The 19,547-nt window shown below is 45.4% G+C and overlaps 1 protein-coding gene across 2 annotated transcripts in view; it reads right to left on the bottom strand.

The window, feature by feature from the left end:
- The window catches only part of CDC42BPB (CDC42 binding protein kinase beta), a 207,285-nt gene that overhangs the window by 100,626 nt on the left and 87,112 nt on the right, over positions 1 to 19,547 (bottom strand). For both annotated transcript variants that reach the window (XM_073608630.1, XM_073608631.1), the window contains exons 6-7: positions 9,403 to 9,496; positions 1,133 to 1,333 (exon numbers count right to left, since the gene is read on the bottom strand). In XM_073608630.1, coding sequence (XP_073464731.1) covers positions 1,133 to 1,333; positions 9,403 to 9,496 — 295 coding nt within the window. The remainder of the gene's footprint in view (positions 1 to 1,132; positions 1,334 to 9,402; positions 9,497 to 19,547) is intronic.

Raw genomic sequence — 19,547 nt, 5'->3', positions numbered from 1 at the left:
AAAAGTAAAAAATATTTTTTTTCTTCAAAATTGGTCTGTTTTTGTTTATAGCACAAAAAACAAAAAAAAACAAAAAAAAAAAAAAAAACACAAAGAGGTGATCAAATACCACCAAAAGAAAGCTCTATTTCTGGGGAAATTTTTTTTTAGGTACAGCGTCGCACGACCACGCAATTATCAGTTAAAGCGACGCAGTGCTGTAACGCAAAAATTGCTCTGGTCAGGAAGGGGGTAAATCCTTCCGGTCCTTAAGTGGTTAAAAATAAATTTTTGACTTTAGTAACACTTTGAAGAAACTATGCCATCTTGGCCATTTAGGACAAAGTGACAGCGTTTGCCAAGTTCAACCCACCTAGCAAATTATTCCGATTAATCCAAGCCCTTTCATCATCAACCTGCTCCATCAGAACCATCACTCCATTGCTCTAATTGAGCAAGGCTTCCCAGTATTGAGGAGCATGTGGCCTCCGACAGGTCAGACCCTAATATAACCACATGGGGTGAGGCAGGGATGTCATCCACATGCCAAAGCTTCAACACCCTCCAAGAGCAGATATTACCCAAGGTGGACACCTCTACATGGGTTGGTGAGTTTTTGTAGGACCGTAGATAAAAGGGGTACCACCAGTCCTCCTGAATGGGACCGGGCCAGCAGGGAGGACCAGGCAACAGGGTGATTTAGATGTGGGCAGGAGGAGTGATCTGTACGGCAGAGGGGGGCAATTACTGGAAACAACCCCCTGTATGGCTCTCTCTGCAGCAGCTAAAAGCTGGCTTCCTCCCCTCCCACGTTGGGTGGCTTTCAGCTGCCGCAGAGTCTCATTTAAAGGATTGGTTCCAGTAATTATCCCCCTGCCACCCCAATCACCTGATCACGTGTCATATTTACCAGCCCTTTCCTTCCCTGAATGAGCACAATGAGTGATCAGTACCGATCACTCACTGTGTTCATTCATACCTGAAGCATTGGATGTGTCAGGTTGTCTGTATGGGGCGCCGTGGTTTCTAACACCAGCCCTGAGGGCTATCAAGGTCACTCTGCCCTAAATGAGTAAATTTAAAGTGTCTCCAAGTTCACTTAAGAGGGAATGTCCCCTTCAGAGAAGCGTGTCTAGGTGGGACGAATAGCTACCTCATGATTCATGATCTTCCCGTACGTCTCCACCAGAGATTCAGCATAGAAAGGCGTCTCCCCATACAGCATTTCATACATGCAGACTCCCAGAGACCACCAGTCACATTCCGGGCCGTATTTTCCCATCCCATCCTCCATTGCTTGTAGAATTTCGGGAGAGATATAATCAGGTGTTCCTACTGCCACTGAAGATTGCACCTGCACAAAGGAAGAGATATCAAATTATCTGATTAAACGGATTGTAAGAAGCAGAAAAAAAAAAAAGAAGTAGGCAAAACACATCATCAGTTAATCTCTACAAACCTATAAAAATTTACAAGCATTAGCCAGCAAATGGGAATGAAAAACGAACTGAATAAAAGAGGCCGAAACACTTTCAGTGGGTTAGTTAGTGAGGGGTTATTAAACTACAAAAACTTGAAGATTCACTTAAAGTGATTCCAAAGCCTTAAGGTTTTTTTTACCCTAATGCATTCTATGAGCGCCACTATAGAAAGCGGCTTTCTATGGGGGCACTTGAAGGGGGGAGGAGCCAAGAGCCCCAATGGGCGACCCAAGAGGAGGAGGATTGGAGCAGCTCTGTGCAAAAGCACAGAACAGGTAAGATAGACATGTTTATTATTTGAATTAAAAAAAAAAAAAAAAAAAAAAGCTTTAATATCACTTTAAGGACTTGCCACACACGGCATTTACCCAGAAATTATTTGTTTCAGGAGAGGCTGATCATGAAACCCAGAGAAAAACATGGAGGCTGCAATTGCCAATACTGAATATATTGGTGGTAGCGGTGACGGATCAGCGGGTTGGGGGGGACAGCGGCGACGGATCAGCGGGTTGGGGGGGACAGCGGCGACGGATCAGAGGGTTGGGGGGGGGACAGCGGTGACGGATCAGCGGGTTGGGGGGGACAGCGGTGACGGGACAGCGGGTTGGGGGGGACAGCGGTGACGGATCAGCGGGTTGGGGGGGACAGCGGTGACGGATCAGCGGGTTGGGGGGGACAGCGGTGACGGATCAGCGGGTTGGGGGGGGACAGCGGTGACGGATCAGCGGGTTGGGGGGGACAGCGGTGACGGATCAGCGGGTTGGGGGGGGGGGACAGCGGTGACGGATCAGCGGGTTGGGGGGGGGGGGGACAGCGGTGACGGATCAGCGGGTTGGGGGGGGGGGGGACAGCGGTGACGGATCAGCAGGTTGGGGGGGGACAGCGGTGACGGATCAGCGGGTTGGGGGGGGGGGGGACAGCGGTGACGGATCAGCGGGTTGGGGGGGGGGACAGCGGTGACGGATCAGCGGGTTGGGGGGGGGACAGCGGTGACGGATCAGCGGGTTGGGGGGGACAGCGGTGACGGATCAGCGGGTTGGGGGGGGGACAGCGGTGACGGATCAGCGGGTTGGGGGGGACAGCGGTGACGGATCAGCGGGTTGGGGGGGGACAGCGGTGACGGATCAGCGGGTTGGGGGGGACAGCGGTGACGGATCAGCGGGTTGGGGGGGACAGCGGTGACGGACCAGCGGGTTGGGGGGGACAGCGGTGATGGACCAGCGGGTTGGGGGGGACAGCGGTGACGGACCAGCGGGTTGGGGGAGACAGCGGTGACGGACCAGCGGGTTGGGGGGGGGGGGGACAGCGGTGACGGACCAGCGGGTTGGGGGGGGGGGGACAGCGGTGACGGGACAGCGGGTTGGGGGGGACAGCGGTGACGGATCAGCGGGTTGGGGGACAGTAGTAATGGATCAGTGGAAAAGTATCAATGGTGTGAGGGACAGTGGTGATGAATCAGTGGGTCGGGGGGACAGTGGTGATGGATCAGTGGAAAGGTATCATTGGGTTGGGAGGGGACTTTTCACTGTAACTTTGACCTGACTGTGACAGTCATTAAACTTAATCCACATGCAAAGCTGCATATATTAACCCTTCCCTTCACTTGCTTGCTGCTCTGTCTGTCTGCAAAAGAAAAGTTGGCTCAGTTATGGATTATACAGGGCTGACACTCTCCCTGCTTCCATATGACAGCATTTGGGGCAGGTGATTGAGTTCAGGCCCCTAGTATTTTATGGGAGGAAGGTAAATAGGCACAGGGTCCCAATACCCTGAGGAACAAAGTATTTGTCTCTCGATGGCTGAATGGAACAGCGAGGGAGTAAAGGAAAGGCAAGTATAAGCAACTAAGAGCATCAGGTACATGAGCTGTTCCTTCCCCCTGTATGGACTTTCCTTTGAGTCCAAGTTTATAATCCCCATTATAAGTCTCAGGTGCTTCAGGACAGGGTCTTAATTTCCTTGCTGTAAATGAGGTCCAGACAGAGGAGGGAGTTTTCATTTCAGTGAACATCTGAGGCCAAGCTGCAGCAGATAAAAAGTCTTGAAGCAGATTAAAAGATCTCTCTAAATAGCTGATCAGCGGGGGGGGGGGGGGGGGCTGCCAATCCTGGTCAGCATATGTTGCCAAACAATAGGCTTTCCCACCACCCTCACAAATACATAAAACTACTTTATTGATCCTTAAGCTGGCCATACATGGATTGAAATTTGGCCAGTTCAGCAGGGACTATCCGAATTTTGAGCCATGAATGGGCATCGGTAAGATCAACTTCTGTACAACCAGCTTGTTTTTCCTGATCAATGAGTGCCGCTGGCTATAGCCAGCAGCACCGATCATTGTATTCTGACTCAGAGCACAAGCAGCTCAATGGGAGGATCCCCAGCCACCATGAACGTGTAAATGGGGAATCAGATAATTTTTTACCATCCATTGCGCTGGCTGAATCAAAAAAAAAAAAAAAAGTGAATGATGAATGACGGGCTGCCTTAGTTTTACACAGAGAAGTGAAGGGAGAAAGTCAGATATCCAAATGTTATTTTAAAGAACCCCCAAACATAATATTTTTTTTAGCAGACACCCTAGGGAATAAAATGGCAGTCGTTGCGACTTATCTCGCACGGTATTTTCACAACAATTTTTTTTTGAAAAAAAAAAAAAAAAAACATTTTTATGATTTAAATAACAAAACAGTAAAGTTAGCCCAATTTTTTTTGTATAATGTGAAAAATGATGTTACGCCGAGTAAATAGATACCCAACATGTCGCGCTTTAAAATTGCGCACACTCGTGGAATGACGCCAATCTTCAATACTTAAAAATCACCATAGGCGACGCTTTAAAATTTTTTACAGGTTACATGTTTGGAGTTACAGAGGAGGTCTAGAGGCCTAGTGTTAGAATTGTTGCTCGTGCTCTAACGCACGCGGCAACACCTCATATGTGTGGTTTCAACGGCGTTTACGTATGTGGGCAGGACTACCATGTGCGTTCGCTTCTGAACGCGAGCTACCGGGGACAGGGGCATTTTAAATTATTTTATTTTTTTATTTCACTTTATTTTTTTTATTTTTACTTTCTTTTACTTTTTTTGCTCACTTTTATTCCTATTACAATGAATGTAAACATAATAGGAATCGTTCGTGACAGGTCCTATTTATGGAGAGATGTGGGGTCAATAACACCCCACATCTCTCCTCCAGGCTGAAAAGCATGAGATTGGAAAAAAAAAAAAAAAAATCCACGATCTCAGGCTTACCAGCCTTTTCAGGCCTCCGACGGTCAGAGATGACTAGTGACCATCTGGTCACCAGAAATCTCTATGCTCGTCATCTGGCAGCGGCCGATTCTTTCTCCGGGTCCCCGATGGCACGGGAAAGCCCGAAGAAGCACCGGAAGGTAGCGGGGATGTCCCCTCCTGTCGTCTGTAAGAACGATCAAGTGGCGGAATTTCCACTAGGATCGTTCTTATGGTGCACAGAATCGCCAGCTGAAAACAAAGATGTCTGAATGATGCCTGTAGCTGTAGGCATCATTCAGATATTCCCACTGAAAGTCAAAGACGTCATGACGGCATTGGGCGGGAAATGGTTAAAGTGAATGTAAACCCACTTCTCATCCTTTCTAAACTACTGCCATAGGGGTTATCTATAAGGATATACATGCCTCCTACATGTATCTTTATCTGTCAAATATCTCCACTCTGTTATGAGACCAGAAAAACTGCAGATTCTGTGGGCGGGTCTGTTGTCCGAAGCTTGGTGGGTGGAGTCATGATGTCAGACTCCCCGCCCACCTCTACACTCCCCTTGTCAACATGAATTTTCTCCTGTGTATTTCTTACACCGAACTTCTGCTATGATCTCTAACATCCAGTGAAAAGACAGGAAAGTAACCACATGACTTCAGCATGCCCAATCATGCTGATGTGTGGAACAGCCAATCCTGGGTGAGCTGAAGAAGAAAGGAGGAGGGGATGAGAATTACACAGAATGTCTCTCACACTTGTGCATGAGATATGTAAATCAACTGTCAATCACAGCAGGGGGTGGGGAAGAACTGACTGGTATTTCTCTGTCTGTTTTTATCTCACTGAAAAAAGGTAAGAGGACTGCTCAGAGCTGGATTAACTCTTTGTGACAAGACTGGGCACAGATGATATGAAATCCTAAACTGTACAAGTTACAAGCCTAAATTAAAAAAAAAAAAATCAGGTTTACATCCATTTTAACCACTTCACTACCCGCATATTGTAATATGGCGTCCACAGATGGGATCTCCCATCCTGGGTGGGCGTGTGCCCGGCGGCCGCGATGTCCGCCAGGGCACCCGCGATTGCCCGTTAACCGGGCCGGACCGTGGATCTGGGTGTGTAAACACCCAGATCCACGTCCTGTCAGTTGAGAGGAGACCGATCTGTGTTCCCAGTACAGCGGAACACTGATCGGTCTCCTCCCCTTGTACATCCCCGCCCCCTACAGTTAGAATCATTCCCTTAGGAAACATATTTAACCCCTTGTGTCCCCCTAGTAGTTAACCCCTTCACTGCCTGTCACATTTACACAGTAATCAATGCAATTTTATAGCACGGATCGCTGTATTAATGTGAATGGTCCCAAAAATGTGTCAAAAGTGTCCGATGTGTCCGCCATAATGTCGCAGTCACGAAAAAAAAATCGCGATCGCCGCTATTACTAGTAAAAAAAAAACCAAAATTATTTTTTTTTAAAAATGCCATAAATCTATCCCGTATTTTGTAGACGCTATAACTTTTGCGCAAACATATCAATAAACGCTTAATGTGATTTTTTTTACCAAAAATATGTAGAAGAATACATATCGGCCGAAAATGAGGAAAAAAAAAAAATTGGGATATTTATTATAGCAAAAAGTAAAAAGTATTGTGTTTTTTTCAAAATTGTCGCTCTTCCTTTGTTTATAGCGCAAAAAATAAAAACCGCAGAGGTGATCAAATACCACCAAAAGAAAGCTCTATTTTTGGGGAAAAAAGGACGTCAATTTTGTTTGGGTACAACGTCACACGACCGCGCAATTGTCATTTAAAGGAAGGGTGTGAAAATGCCCGGTATTGAACTGGTTAAGTCATGGCTAAGCCCTTGTAGGCGGAACCAAATGTTGGCTTTAGGCTACATGTACACTAGCGTACACTGACGCGGCAAAACACCAACAAAAACTGCAAGCCGTGATTTGCGTCACCGCTGTAGCTCCGCCTGACGCATTTCATTTAAAAGAACATTATCAAGGGGTAAATGAGTATAAGCGGTTAATGTAAACTAAGTTGTATTTATAAAAACAGCCTACCAATTATATCCTCTTTTCGATCATGGCGGCAGGCGGCACACAGCCTCTGGAGATAATTGGTAGGCTGCACTTATAAATACACCCTTATTACACCCACCGGGGAGTCGAGTGTTGATCATCCTGGTTGCATGGTGATTCATCTTGGAACCTGGGCTCCTAATATCCATCCATCCCATAGGGATACTGGTGCAGCCATATCGCGATCATGGGTTCATAGTAACTGAGCTCCTAAATTCTGCTAAAAGTTTATGTATACACATACACTATATTACCAAAAGTATTGGGATGTATATATGTATGTATATATATATATATATATATATATATATATATATATATATATATATATATATATATATATATATATACACACACACACACACACACACTTTAATAGCTTCCCAGTCTTAGTCCGTAGGGTTCAATATTGAGTTGGCCCACCCTTTGCAGCTATAAGAGCTTCAACTCTTCTGGGAAGGCCGTCCACAAGGTTTAGGAGTGTGTCTATGGGAATGTTTGACCATTCTTCCAGAAGCGCATTTGTGAGGCCAGGCACTGATGTTGGATGAGAAGGCCTGGCTCGCAGTCTCAGCTCTAATTCATCTCAAAGGTGTTCTATTGGGTTGAGGTCAGGACTCTGTGCAGACCAGTCAAGTTCCTCCACCCCAAACTCGCTCATCCATGTCTTTATGGACCTTGCTTTGTGCACTGGTCCATATAATTTGGTGGAGGGGGGATTATGGTGTGGGGGTTGTATTTCAGGGGTTGGGCTTGGCCCCTTAGAACCAGTGAAGGGAACTCTTAAGGCGCCAGCATACCAAGACATTTTGGACAATTTCGTGCTCCCAACTTTGTGGAAACAGTTTGGAGATGGCGCCTTCCTGTTCCAACATGACTGTGCACTCTTCCGGAAGAATGGTCAGACATTCCCATAGACACACTCCTAAACCTTGTGGACGGCCTTCCCAGAAGAGTTGAAGCTGTTATAGCTGCAAAGGGTGGGCCAACTTAATATTGAACCCATTACCAGTTCCAGGCCGCCCACCGCACATATACTGCGGTAGGGCGGCCCGGCTGCGCGAGACAACGTACCTGTATGTTGTCCGTGCGACCTGGTATGGGGCGCGACCCACTCCCGCTGAGATTGGACATAGCGGGAGCCAATCAGCGATTGCTGCAGGGAATGACAGAACGGCGGTCTGCTGATGTAAACAAAGCAGACCGTCATTCTGTCAGCAGAAACAGAGATCTGTGATTGCTGCTAATCAGGAACACAGATCTCTCTTGCCCCTGTTAACCCCTTCCCTGCCAATGTCATTTATACAGTGTTAGTGCATTTTTTTTTTTTTTTAGCACTGATAACTGTATTGGTGTCACTGGCCTCTAAACCTATTTCAAAGTTTGCAGACGCTATACCTTTTGCGCAAACCAATCAATATACGCTAATCGGGATTTCTTTTACCAAAAACATGTTGCAGAATACAGGTTGGACTAAACTGATGAAGAAATTTGATTTACATTTTTTTATTGGGTTTTTTTTTAAAGTAGAAAGTAAAAAATACTTTTTTCTTTTTTTTTTAAATGGTTGCTCTTTTTTTGTTTATGGCACAAAACATAAAAAACGCAGGAGGTGAAAATACCACCAAAAGAAAGCTCTATTTGTGGAAAAAAAGGACATCAATTTTGTTTGAGTACAGCGTCGCACACGTCAATGCAATGGTCAGTTAAAGTAACGCAGTGCCGTATTGCAAAAAAAAAATGGCCTGGTCATTAAGGGGGTAAAACCTTCTGGGGCTGAAGTGGTTAAAGTCAATGTGCATGTAAACGCAGGTGTTCCAATACGTTTGGCAATATAGTGTAGGCATTTATGGAGTTGAGTTTAGGAGCTTTGGCAAAAAAAAAAGAAAAAAAAAAACACCATAAGCTCCTAAACTTAAGTTCAGGAACTGCTAGTATACATGAGGCCTTATTCCTCTCAGAGACTCCAGTATTTAGATCTCTATCCCCAAGTTCCTGGCACTACCAGCACCCACCATGGAGTCTACTACACTTCACACAATTCCTAATTTGTAAAAATGGACAAGCCCAAGAAAAACGCATAAGGGTTTGCAGAAGAAGGGCAGAGTTGGAAACAAGTGCAGAAACCTTAACTCTGAGACCCCTTTCACACTGGGGCACTTTGCAAGTGTTTTAGCGCTAAAAATAGCGACTTTAAAGCGTCTCTCATGCCCCCCCAGTATGAAAGCTTAAGTGCTTTCACACTGGGGCGGTGCGCTTGCAGGACAGGAAAAAAAGTCCCGCAAGCAGCATGTTTGGGGCGGTGCAGGAGCGATGTATACACCGCGCCTAAACCGCCCCTGCCATTGAAATCAACGGGCAGTGCTGCTGAAGCGCCTGCAAAACGATTCGGCAGCGGAACTTTTAAACCTTTTTCTCGGCCGCTAGCAGGGGGGTTAAAAGCGTTAATCCCCTGCTAGCGGCTGAAAAGGGCCGCTATAACAGCGGTAAAGCGCTGCTTTACCGCTAAAGCCCCCCATCCCACCCCAGTGTGAAAGTAGCCTGACTCTGAGATGCTCTGTGTGCGCAGAAGATGCGCACATCACACAAAAGCGTGTCACTTACCGTTCCATCATCATTCATTTTTAAACACGACCCAAAGTCGGCCAGACGAATGTGTCCATTCATGTCCAAAAGAACATTATCTGGCTTTAAGTCTCTGAAAAAAAAACAAAAAAAAAACAAAAAACAGACATTAACATCCTACATCCATGGACTTTGTGTCAATCATCCAAAGTAAACCTTATACAAACTAGAGAAAGACAAACCGATAACATACTGGAATAAAATGTATAAGCACCGGTTACCTTGAGAAAACCATCTGCAAAAGAATCATCAGGTTAATAGGCAGCTGTGCAAATCTTGACATTTCCTTTATAGTTCTAGTCTGCCCCTGGCACCTCCTGTCACCCCCCCAAGTCCCCTATTATTCAAAACAAGATCATCCCACATACCAAAAATGTAAAATTTGTGTTTAGGGCAGCCTATTCATTTTGTTGCACTATGTGCAGCAACCGCACAAAAAGTAGTATGGGAACTTTTTTCTTCTTGAGTTGTGGTGCGATTTAGTGCATGTGCACTGGCTGGTCTATTTGGGGGTGCCATTAAAGCAGTAGTAAACTGCTAGTTTTTTTTTTTTTTAAGACCTGTAAGGCAATGTCATAATATGCATATGTGCATTGCATACTAGCACATTATGTGAAATGTACCTTAAAACAAAGCCTTCCAGCGGTGCGTTGTCCTCGCTGAACGAGCTTCCTTCTGCACTCATTTTTCCTTACACGTTTGCAGACTCCAACTATGTGAGCGGCTGCAGCCGCAATGACGTCACTTCCGCACATGTGCGTGGGAGCCACCGTTTATCGCATAGGACTCTGAAGTAACAGCACGGGTATACTGTTCTTGCACAGCGCATGCGCCGGTGACGTCACCAGCTGCATCTACAGTAAATAGCTCCTAAACATGCATATTAAGGAGATATTTACATTACAGCCTTATTATAGGATTACCTATAGGTAAAATTCATGCATGGGAGTCTACTCCCACCACACCTGCCAGAAAATGGCATGTTTTCATATACTGTGGGAACACATGCAATATCGCATAAATTCCCTTTCCATCACATAAGTGTGCAGGGGGTCTAAAAGGCAAAAAGTGATAATGTATTTTATCATAATTTGCTCCCAAGTTTATAAACCGTGATGTTTGTTTTACAAAGAAATGTTTAATAACAAAGGATTCCCAGAGCACTCTAGGTTAGCTTAAGAAATCACAGCAGATAGACAAAGTGAGCTGCAAAGTAAGCTCTAACTGAAACCTCATTCTGAGTGGTGTGATATTGAAGGAGTCACTTCATTGATGACCCAGTAAACATGCATCTCTCAGCAAAGCTGACAGATACCATGCTTCTCATGGGAGGGAGACTAGAGCTGCACCTGCTGTATTGATAGACAGTAAAAAATAGGATTTGTGACACTTGTATTATCCATTTCTGGATTATAGGCAGGCACCTTCAGGTGATTGCACACTAGCTCCCAGCAAACCTCTGTAATTTGGCAAGCAATGAGGGGACCAAAGAGGGGAGGATAGCTAGTGTCCTGTACTATATTCTAAGAAATTAATTTTACAGGCAAATATATATACCGTATATACTCAACTATAAGCCGACCCGAATATAAGCCGAGGCACCTAATTTTACCTCAAAAAACTGGGAAAACTTATTGACTTGAGTATAAGCCTAGGGTGAGAAATGCGCAGCTACTGAAAGTGGAAAAGAGGGTCAACAATGCTCATTTGCAGCCTCACTGTGCCCATTTGGAGCCAAAGGTCCCCCGAACTTCAAACTCAATAGTTAAGGGTTCCTAGATGCCCCCTAGCTGCAGCCAAAATTTGGGGTCTCTGGACCCAAGGGGTCCCGAAATGACATTGCTGCAGATGGACACAGTTGACCGACTTTGGGGCCCCGTATCTCGGGGCCACTTGGTGCAAGGAACACCAAATTTGGTGTGCAAACCCAGTGGAACTAGCACTACAACATATCCAAAGCTGGGGTTCCTAGCACCAAGTGGCCCTGAGATATGGGGCCCCAAAGTCGGTTCGGAAAATGTCATTCTCTGCTGCAGAAAAAAAGCTTGACTCGAGTATAAGCCGAGGGGGGCATTTTCAGCACACAAAAAATGTGCTAAAAAACTTGGCTTATACTCAAGTATAATATACGGTATATATATTTTTTTTAAACTCATTTTTGGTTTAGGCCAAGCGCATCCTGAATTTTCAGTACCAAAATTTCCATTTGGTGCACCTCTACCAATAAAGGAAAGAGCAACAAACAGCAACAAGCCCTCTACAACAACCAAAACGGTTCCAGTACCTAAGTCAAACAGCAGTCTAAAGCACCTTGTGACCAAAAGCTGGATCAGCTGAAGCCTGAACCCAGGAAGCACGTGAACCGAAGATTAGGTGGTGGCCTTACAAATATGCGACACAGAAGCCTGATGCTGAAAAGGGGATCTAGTAGAATGAGCATCACCAGAATAGAAGGAACCTGATCCTTTGCCGAATAGACCAGAATGACAACCCGATGGATCCACCTAAAGCTAGAATAAGACGCGGGGAGCCCCCTGTGAGAACCCTCAGTAAGCACAAATAACATGGTGCCAGGGAAACCATGGCTAAGAGACAAACAGCTTGAACAACACGCAGTCAGTGAAGCCTCAGCTCCCGAGGGTGTTTCAAAGTGGGACAAAGAGACACTTGAGAATTGAGGCTTGCTGGGAGCAGGATAGGTTATAAGGGGGTCCCACAAAAAAAAACAAAAAAAAAAACAAAAAAAAACAAAAAACAGAAAAAGGTACTGACTCCAAATCAGCTAAGCGCCAATATTTTTTCAACAGCATATCAAAAAACATGTCACATAAACCTGTGCTGCCCAACCCTACTCTACCACACCCATCCCAGGCCACTCAGAAATCAAGGCCCACAAAACACCCCCCGTAAAAAAAAAAAAAAAAAAAAAAAAAAAAAAAAAAAAACACTGTGGAAGTTCCTGGCAGGGGACAGGACAAAACGTGCGACCCGGCTGTTGCCCACCCTCCGTGGTCATCCTAGAGAGTTCCAGTCTAGTGGATCAGAGAGGCGCCGCAGCATTGTACCAGTGGCTCTACATCTAGCGCAGCAAGAGTCGGTGCAGCAGCCTTGATTTATGACATCGGGAGGATTTGTCTACTGCTTTGAGTACCGGCTGGTCCTGCTGTGCATTATCATACATCATTTAGATCAGCTGCTGTGTTGTATACACCGTGCACGTGTTTGGACACCATCTTCACACCAGCTGGACCGTGGACACAGCAGTGAGCTGTACCCACCACCGGTCTACACATCAGGGAAACCACCTAAAATAGGCTGCACTCCCGATACAGCAGACACCCTTGTTTGCCGGATATGGCCTCTCTCATGATTAGTTTATGTCTGCATCTGTGAGTGACTGATTGATGCCTACAGGGGATTAGACCCTGGCTGCACACCATCCTACTCCTTGCATTTCTACTAGTACAGCTAGTGGAAGACGGTCCCGGGAGAAGTGATGCTTGGGGATGCCTAGTTATATACCCATTGAGGTTTTTGGAATTTGTAAAGTCACCTGAGCATTCTTTCTCCCAGGGGACACTATATTGTTAGGGCAGGTCTAGGTGGATCTCTGGGAAGCAGGGGGGATTGGGACACCTTGTTCCAGATGGGTTTTTTGGGGGGGCAGGGTTTCTGGGTGACCTGGCACGGTAGGGTTGGGTGGCGCTGGTTTAGGTGATGTGGTTTTTGATATGTTAAATATTGCCATGTAGCTGAATTGGTGCCAGTACCTTTTTTGTGGTTCCTAAACCTTGGGGACACCTACCCATATTTTGCTATACGGACAAGCACCGCCACTTTTTGATACTGAGCATTCCCAGGATACAATTTATTTTTCTTTAGTTATAAGGGGGGGGGGGGGGGTCCACACAGTTGTTTAGAAACGTCCAATCACTTGAAGGTACCTACCCTATAACAATAACCTCGGAATCTGAGATCCAGAGGGAATCGAACGCTCCAGGGAAGGTAGTGAAGAATCAAACGCTCCAGGGAAGGTAGTGAAGAATCAAACGCTCCAGGGGAGGTAGTGAAGAATCAAACGCTCCAGGGAAGGTAGTGAAGAATCAAACGCTCCAGGGAAGGTAGTGAAGAATCAAACGCTGCAGGGAAGGTAGTGAAGAATCAAACGCTCCAGGGAAGGTAGTGAAGAATCGAACGCTCCAGGGAATGTAGGTGCCTAGTTATATACCCATTGAGGTTTTTGGAATTGGTAAAGGCACCTGAGCATTCTTTCTCCCAGGGGACACTATATTGTTAGGGCAGGTCTAGGTGGATCTCTGAGAAGTAAGGGGGATTGGGACACCTTGTTCCAGATGGGTTTTTTGGGGGGGCAGGGTTTCTGGGTGACCATGCATGGTAGGGTTGGGTGGCGCTGGTTTAGGTGATGTGGTTTTTGATATGTTAAATATTGCCATGTAGCTGAATTGGTGCCAGTACCTTTTTTGTGTTCCTAAACCTTGGGGACACCTACCCATATTTTGCTATATGGACAAGCACAGCCACTTTTTGATATTGAGCATTCCCTGGATACAATTTATTTTTCTTTAGTTATAAGGGGGGGGGGGGGTCCACACAGTTGTTTAGAAACGTCCAATCACTTGAAGGTACCTACCCTATAACAATAACCTCGGGATCTGAGATCCTATACTATATGAGCAAGAAGAATTTATAGGCAATATAACATTTAAGATTGAAATATATTGTAATCCTGATATTATTGTAATAATAAATTATGAACAGAATCATTGCACATTCTCTTGATGTAACCAGGTCATGAACGCTGCTCAATACCAAATATCTTCATTCCTAGGCAACAGTTGAACAGGCTGGTTGAACCAGCATGGTAGAACGCACAAATGTACCGCAAGTGATTATAAAGAACTGGTGAACACAAAGCCCATCCTGAGTAGTTTACCAAAACCTTGAACTTTACATTGGAAAGAAGACGGCACAGTCTGTTCTGTCTCTGCCCTTGTTTATGAACACGGAACAATGGGGAGTGCGGCAGTAGTAGAACACCGACACTTTCAGAAATACAACCGCGGCTGTCAAATCAGTGAACTCTACTCGGCTGATTCAATAAGGCAGCAGCGGGAACAAAGACGAAGTGCGTGTGTGAAAACAGGCGGCCCGCGGCTCGGCACATCTGAAGAGGAGTGATGCTGAGATCTGACTTCTTTCCAATATTAGGCGAGTACATTTCCACTATTATAGAGATATTTCAACAACTAAAAAAAAAAAAAAAAAAAAAAAAAAAGGAAAGAAGGAGTACAACTCATTAACAAGCACATCTAAAGCTCATTGCTCACTTGCTGCTGTTGACATGCAGTGCCTTGAAAAAGTATTCATACCCGTTGAAATTTTTCACATTTTGTCATGTTGCAACCAAAAATGTAAATGTATTTTGTTGGGATTTTATGTGATAGACCAACACAAAGTGGCACATCATTGTGAAGTGGAAGGAAAATGATAAATGGTTTTCATTTTTTTTTTACAAATAAATATGTGAAAAGTGTGGGGTACATTTGTATTCAGCCCCCTTTACTCTGATACCCCCTAACTAAGATCTAGTGGAACCAATTGCCTTCAGAAGTCACTTAATTTCTGTGAAGCCCTCAGAAGTTTGTTAGAGAACCTTAGTGAACAAACAGTATCATGAAGGCCAAGGAACACACCAGACAGGTCAGGGATAAAGTTGTGGAGAAGTTTAAAGCAGGGTTGAGTAATGAAAATAAAAAAAATATCCCAAGCTTTGAACATCTGATGAAGCTCTGTACAATCCATCATCCGAAAATGGAAAGAGTATGGCAAAACTGCAAACCTACAAAGACATGGCTGTCCACCTAAACTGACCGGCCGGGCAAGGAGAGTATTCACCAGTGAAGCAGCCAAGAGGTCCATGGTAACTCTGGAGGAGCTGCAGAGATCCACAGCTCAGGTGGGAGAATCTGTCCACAGGACAACTATCAGCCATGTTCTCCACAAATCTGACCTTTATGGAAGAGTGGCAAGAAGAAAGACATTGGTGAAAGAAAGCCATAAGAAATCCTGTTTGTAGTTTGGGAGAAGCCATGTGGGGGACACAGCAAACATGTGGAAGAAGGTGATCTGGTCAGATGGAACCAAAATTTAACTTTCTGGCCTAAAAGTAAAACGCTATGTGTGTCGGAAAACTAACTCTGCACATCACCCTGAACACCCCACTTTTTTTCAGCTGGTCAGAGTTAATGGGAAGATGGATGGAGCCAAATACAGGACAATCTTAGAAGAAAACCTGTTAGAGTCTGCAAAAGACTTGAGACTGGGGCGGAGGTTCACCTTCCAGCAAGACAACGACCCTAAACATACAGCCAGAGCTACAATGGAATGGTTTAGATCAAAGCATATTCATGTGTTAGAATGGCCCAGTCAAAGTCCAGACCTAAATCCAATTGAGAATCTGTGGCAAGACTTGAAAATTGCTGTTCACAGACGCTCTCCATCCAATCTGACAGAGCTTGAGATATTTTGCAAAGAAGAATGGGCAAAAATTTCACTCTCTAGATGTGCAAATCTGATAGAGACATCCCCAAAAATACTTGCAGCTGTAATTGCAGTGAAAGGAGGTTCTACAAAGTATTGACTCCGGGGGGCGCTATACAAATGTAATCCACACTTTTTACATATTTGTAAAACATTTGGAAAACATTTATCATTTTCCTTCCACTTCACAATTATGTGCCACTTTGTGTTGGTCTATTACATAAAATCCCAATAAAATACATTTACACTTCTGGTTGTAATATGACGAAAGGGGTATGAATACTTTTTCAAGGCACTGTACCACTTGCCGACTGCCTAGCTGGGAATTTACATCATGACATTAAATACCGGGGCTATGGCTGCAGCTAGATGCCACAACCCCGGTTTTGTCTTTTCCCTTAAGCGGCTGGCTTTCAGATAAAAGTGGTCCCTGCAGCAGATTTGCAGGCTTTTCCCATAGAAATAAGCGATGGCAAGATAGCACCGCTCACCTCTATGCCCTTGGAGGACTGGAGCGACGTCATGACATCATTTCCGGTTCTCGGGCAATGTAAACATTTTTTTTAATTAAAGAAAAAAAAAATGTTTTTATTGATCTTTTGCTTTTAAGGGTAAAGGAGAGATCTGGGGTCTTTCAGCCATCAGCCTTCTGGGACACCTCACAGGCCCAGAAAGCTACGGGACCATTCGCAAAGTGCAGCGTGCCTTGTGCGCAGCAGGAAGCCAGCTGTGAAGTCACAAGGCGTCATAGCCCGCCTCCCACACAAAAGATGCCAGAAGTGACGTTCTCTCGCCGCCATCTTGCTACACCCCGCACTCATCCAAAGTATACAATGAGAAGGGGGCAAGCGGACATCTTGTTACACCCACCGGAGTTTTGCATGTTATACTTTTCTTTTTTTTTTTTTTTTTTTTAACAGTAAACCGAGGTTATATAGTGAAATACAGTACTTAGAACTCTGTGTGACTGTTTAGATGTTGAATTTTAAAAGCAGCAGTGTTCTGTCCAATTAGTAGACCTGCGAGATCAGCGGGCCTGCTGCTGCTTTTAAAATTCAACATCTTCAACATCTAAGTACTGTACTGTATTTCACTTTATAAGCTCAGTTTACTGTTAAAAAAAAAAAGTGTAAAATGCAAAACTCCGGCGGGTGTAACAAGATGTCTGCTTGCCCCCTTCTGAGTGTATCCTTCTGTGGACGGGTGCGAGGTTTAGCAAGATGGCGGCGTCTAAACGTCAGTTCCATTACACATTCTGACGGGTCGCATAATTTGATTTAACACCGGGATCCCAAAGACTGGTGAAGAACTGGCCTGGGTGATGACCGTGCTGGATCCCTGGACAGGTAAGTGCCCTTTTATTAAAAAGAGAAGTATGGCAATGTTTTTTTTTGCCAAATCATACTTGCCCAGATGGATGCAGCATTGGTCCCCTGCCAGCCCTAAGAATGAGAACCGAGCGATCAAACACCACCAATTGTTTGGTTCTAAGGGCTCCCCTAGCAGAGCAGAGTGTCAGTCACCGCTGTCTGCTCTGCTTCCTCCTCGCTCATGAGAGCGCTGGGCTGTGAGGGGGCGGGAGCGGCCGGGCCCTCGGCGGCTCACTGAGAGGCTGAGCCGGGTGCCGATCCAGGCGTGTCGCGATCTTGCCTGAGCCTGGACCGGCTTTGTGACGTCAGCCGGCTTCAGGCCGCAGTCTGCTGAAAACGGGTCACAGGAGTGCAGAATGAACTGCACTCCTGTGATCAATAGAAGGATAGCCAGACAAGCTTTGGCCATACTTCTTTAAAAGTCAGCAGCTACAGTATTTTATAGACTTTTTTTTCTTCCAAGAGTGAAAATCCTTTTAAAGAAAGAGATGTTCATCTGGTTTGGAGGGGGGGGGGGGCAATAAAAGGAAGCTTGTTGCGGCCCTGTGCATCAACATGGGCAGAGCACGGGTTCATTTAAGGGAAACAAACGTTTTGGCTCAATTTTATTTTCTCTTTAAATCCTGTAAACTGTACACTTTTTGTTTTACATCTTTTTATTTTTTTAATTTTTGCAAATAAACATTTATTACAGGGTGCTTCTACGACAGTTTACTGTGCATGTTAGAGATCAAATAAGAAACTGCCAAAACCGCACGCTCACATCCATCTCTGTATGCTCATCCACATTAAACAAGCACATAAACAGAGCAATGCTTGTCTAGCAATAAAGCAAAAACAGAGTGAAGAATCGAACGCTTCAGGGAAGGTAGTGAAGAATCGAACGCTCCAGGGAAGGTAGCGAAGAATCGAACGCTCCAGGGAAGGTAGTGAAGAATCGAACGCTCCAGGGAAGGTAGTGAAGAATCGAACGCTCCAGGGAAGGTAGTGAAGAATCGAACGCTCCAGGGAAGGTAGTGAAGAATCGAACGCTCCAGGGAAGGTAGCGAAGAATCGAACGCTCCAGGGAAGGTAGCGAAGAATCAAACGCTCCAGGGAAGGTAGCGAAGAATCAAACGCTCCAGGGAAGGTAGCGAAGAATCAAACGCTCCAGGGAAGGTAGCGAAGAATCAAACGCTCCAGGGAACGTAGTGAAGAATCAAACGCTCCAGGGAACGCAGTGAAGAATCGAACGCTCCGGGGAATGCAGTGAAGAATCAAACGCTCCGGGGAATGTAGTGAAGAATCAAACGCTCCGGGGAATGTAGTGAAGAATCGAACGCTCCGGGGAATGTAGTGAAGAATCGAACGCTCCGGGGAATGTAGTGAAGAATCGAACGCTCCGGGGAATGTAGTGAAGAATCGAACGCTCCGGTGAATGTAGTGAAGAATCGAACGCTCCAGGGAATGTAGTGAAGAATCGAACGCTCCGGGGAATGTAGTGAAGAATCGAACGCTCCAGGGAACGTAGTGAAGAATCAAACGCTCCAGGGAACGTAGTGAAGAATCAAACGCTCCGGGGAATGCAGTGAAGAATCGAACGCTCCGGGGAATGTAGCGAAGAATCGAACGCTCCGGGGAATGTAGCGAAGAATCGAACGCTCCGGGGAATGTAGTGAAGAATCGAACGCTCCAGGGAATTTAGTGAAGAATTGAACGCTCCAGGGAATGCAGTGAAGAATCGAACACTCCAGGAAATGTAGTGAAGATTCGAACGCTCCAGGGAACGTAGTGAAAGTGTTAATGCAGATGAAGGAATGCTGCCCTCTCATTGAAGAAGCTTGGCTGTCTCTGCCGCTTCTGGCATTGCAAAATAAAAAACAGGCAGCTAAAGCAAATATTGACTGAATGGTCTACAAGCCGATTTTCCAAAGTAAGCAGACGTGTGGGCGTCGTTATTGTGACAGCGCACATTGCGGTAGAAAAAGGGAATGGCAGAGCAAATGCCAGGCTCAGCACCCAATCTACATGGAACATTTGCAGATCACTGTGATCATTATTTTAAGGCATAAAATCTCACTATGCAGACCTCAGCATTGCCCCATTGGAACATTTCTTATTCTTCTCAAAGTAAACTTGTACTCTGTATATTTTTACCTAAAGGAGTTCACAACACACACTTTCATTCTATAACATCATTGTAATAACAATAGA

The sequence above is a fragment of the Aquarana catesbeiana genome, linkage group LG13, assembly GCF_042186555.1.
Source record: "Aquarana catesbeiana isolate 2022-GZ linkage group LG13, ASM4218655v1, whole genome shotgun sequence".
Classification (NCBI taxonomy): domain Eukaryota; kingdom Metazoa; phylum Chordata; class Amphibia; order Anura; family Ranidae; genus Aquarana; species Aquarana catesbeiana.
This window is presented reverse-complemented; position numbering and strand designations above follow the sequence as displayed.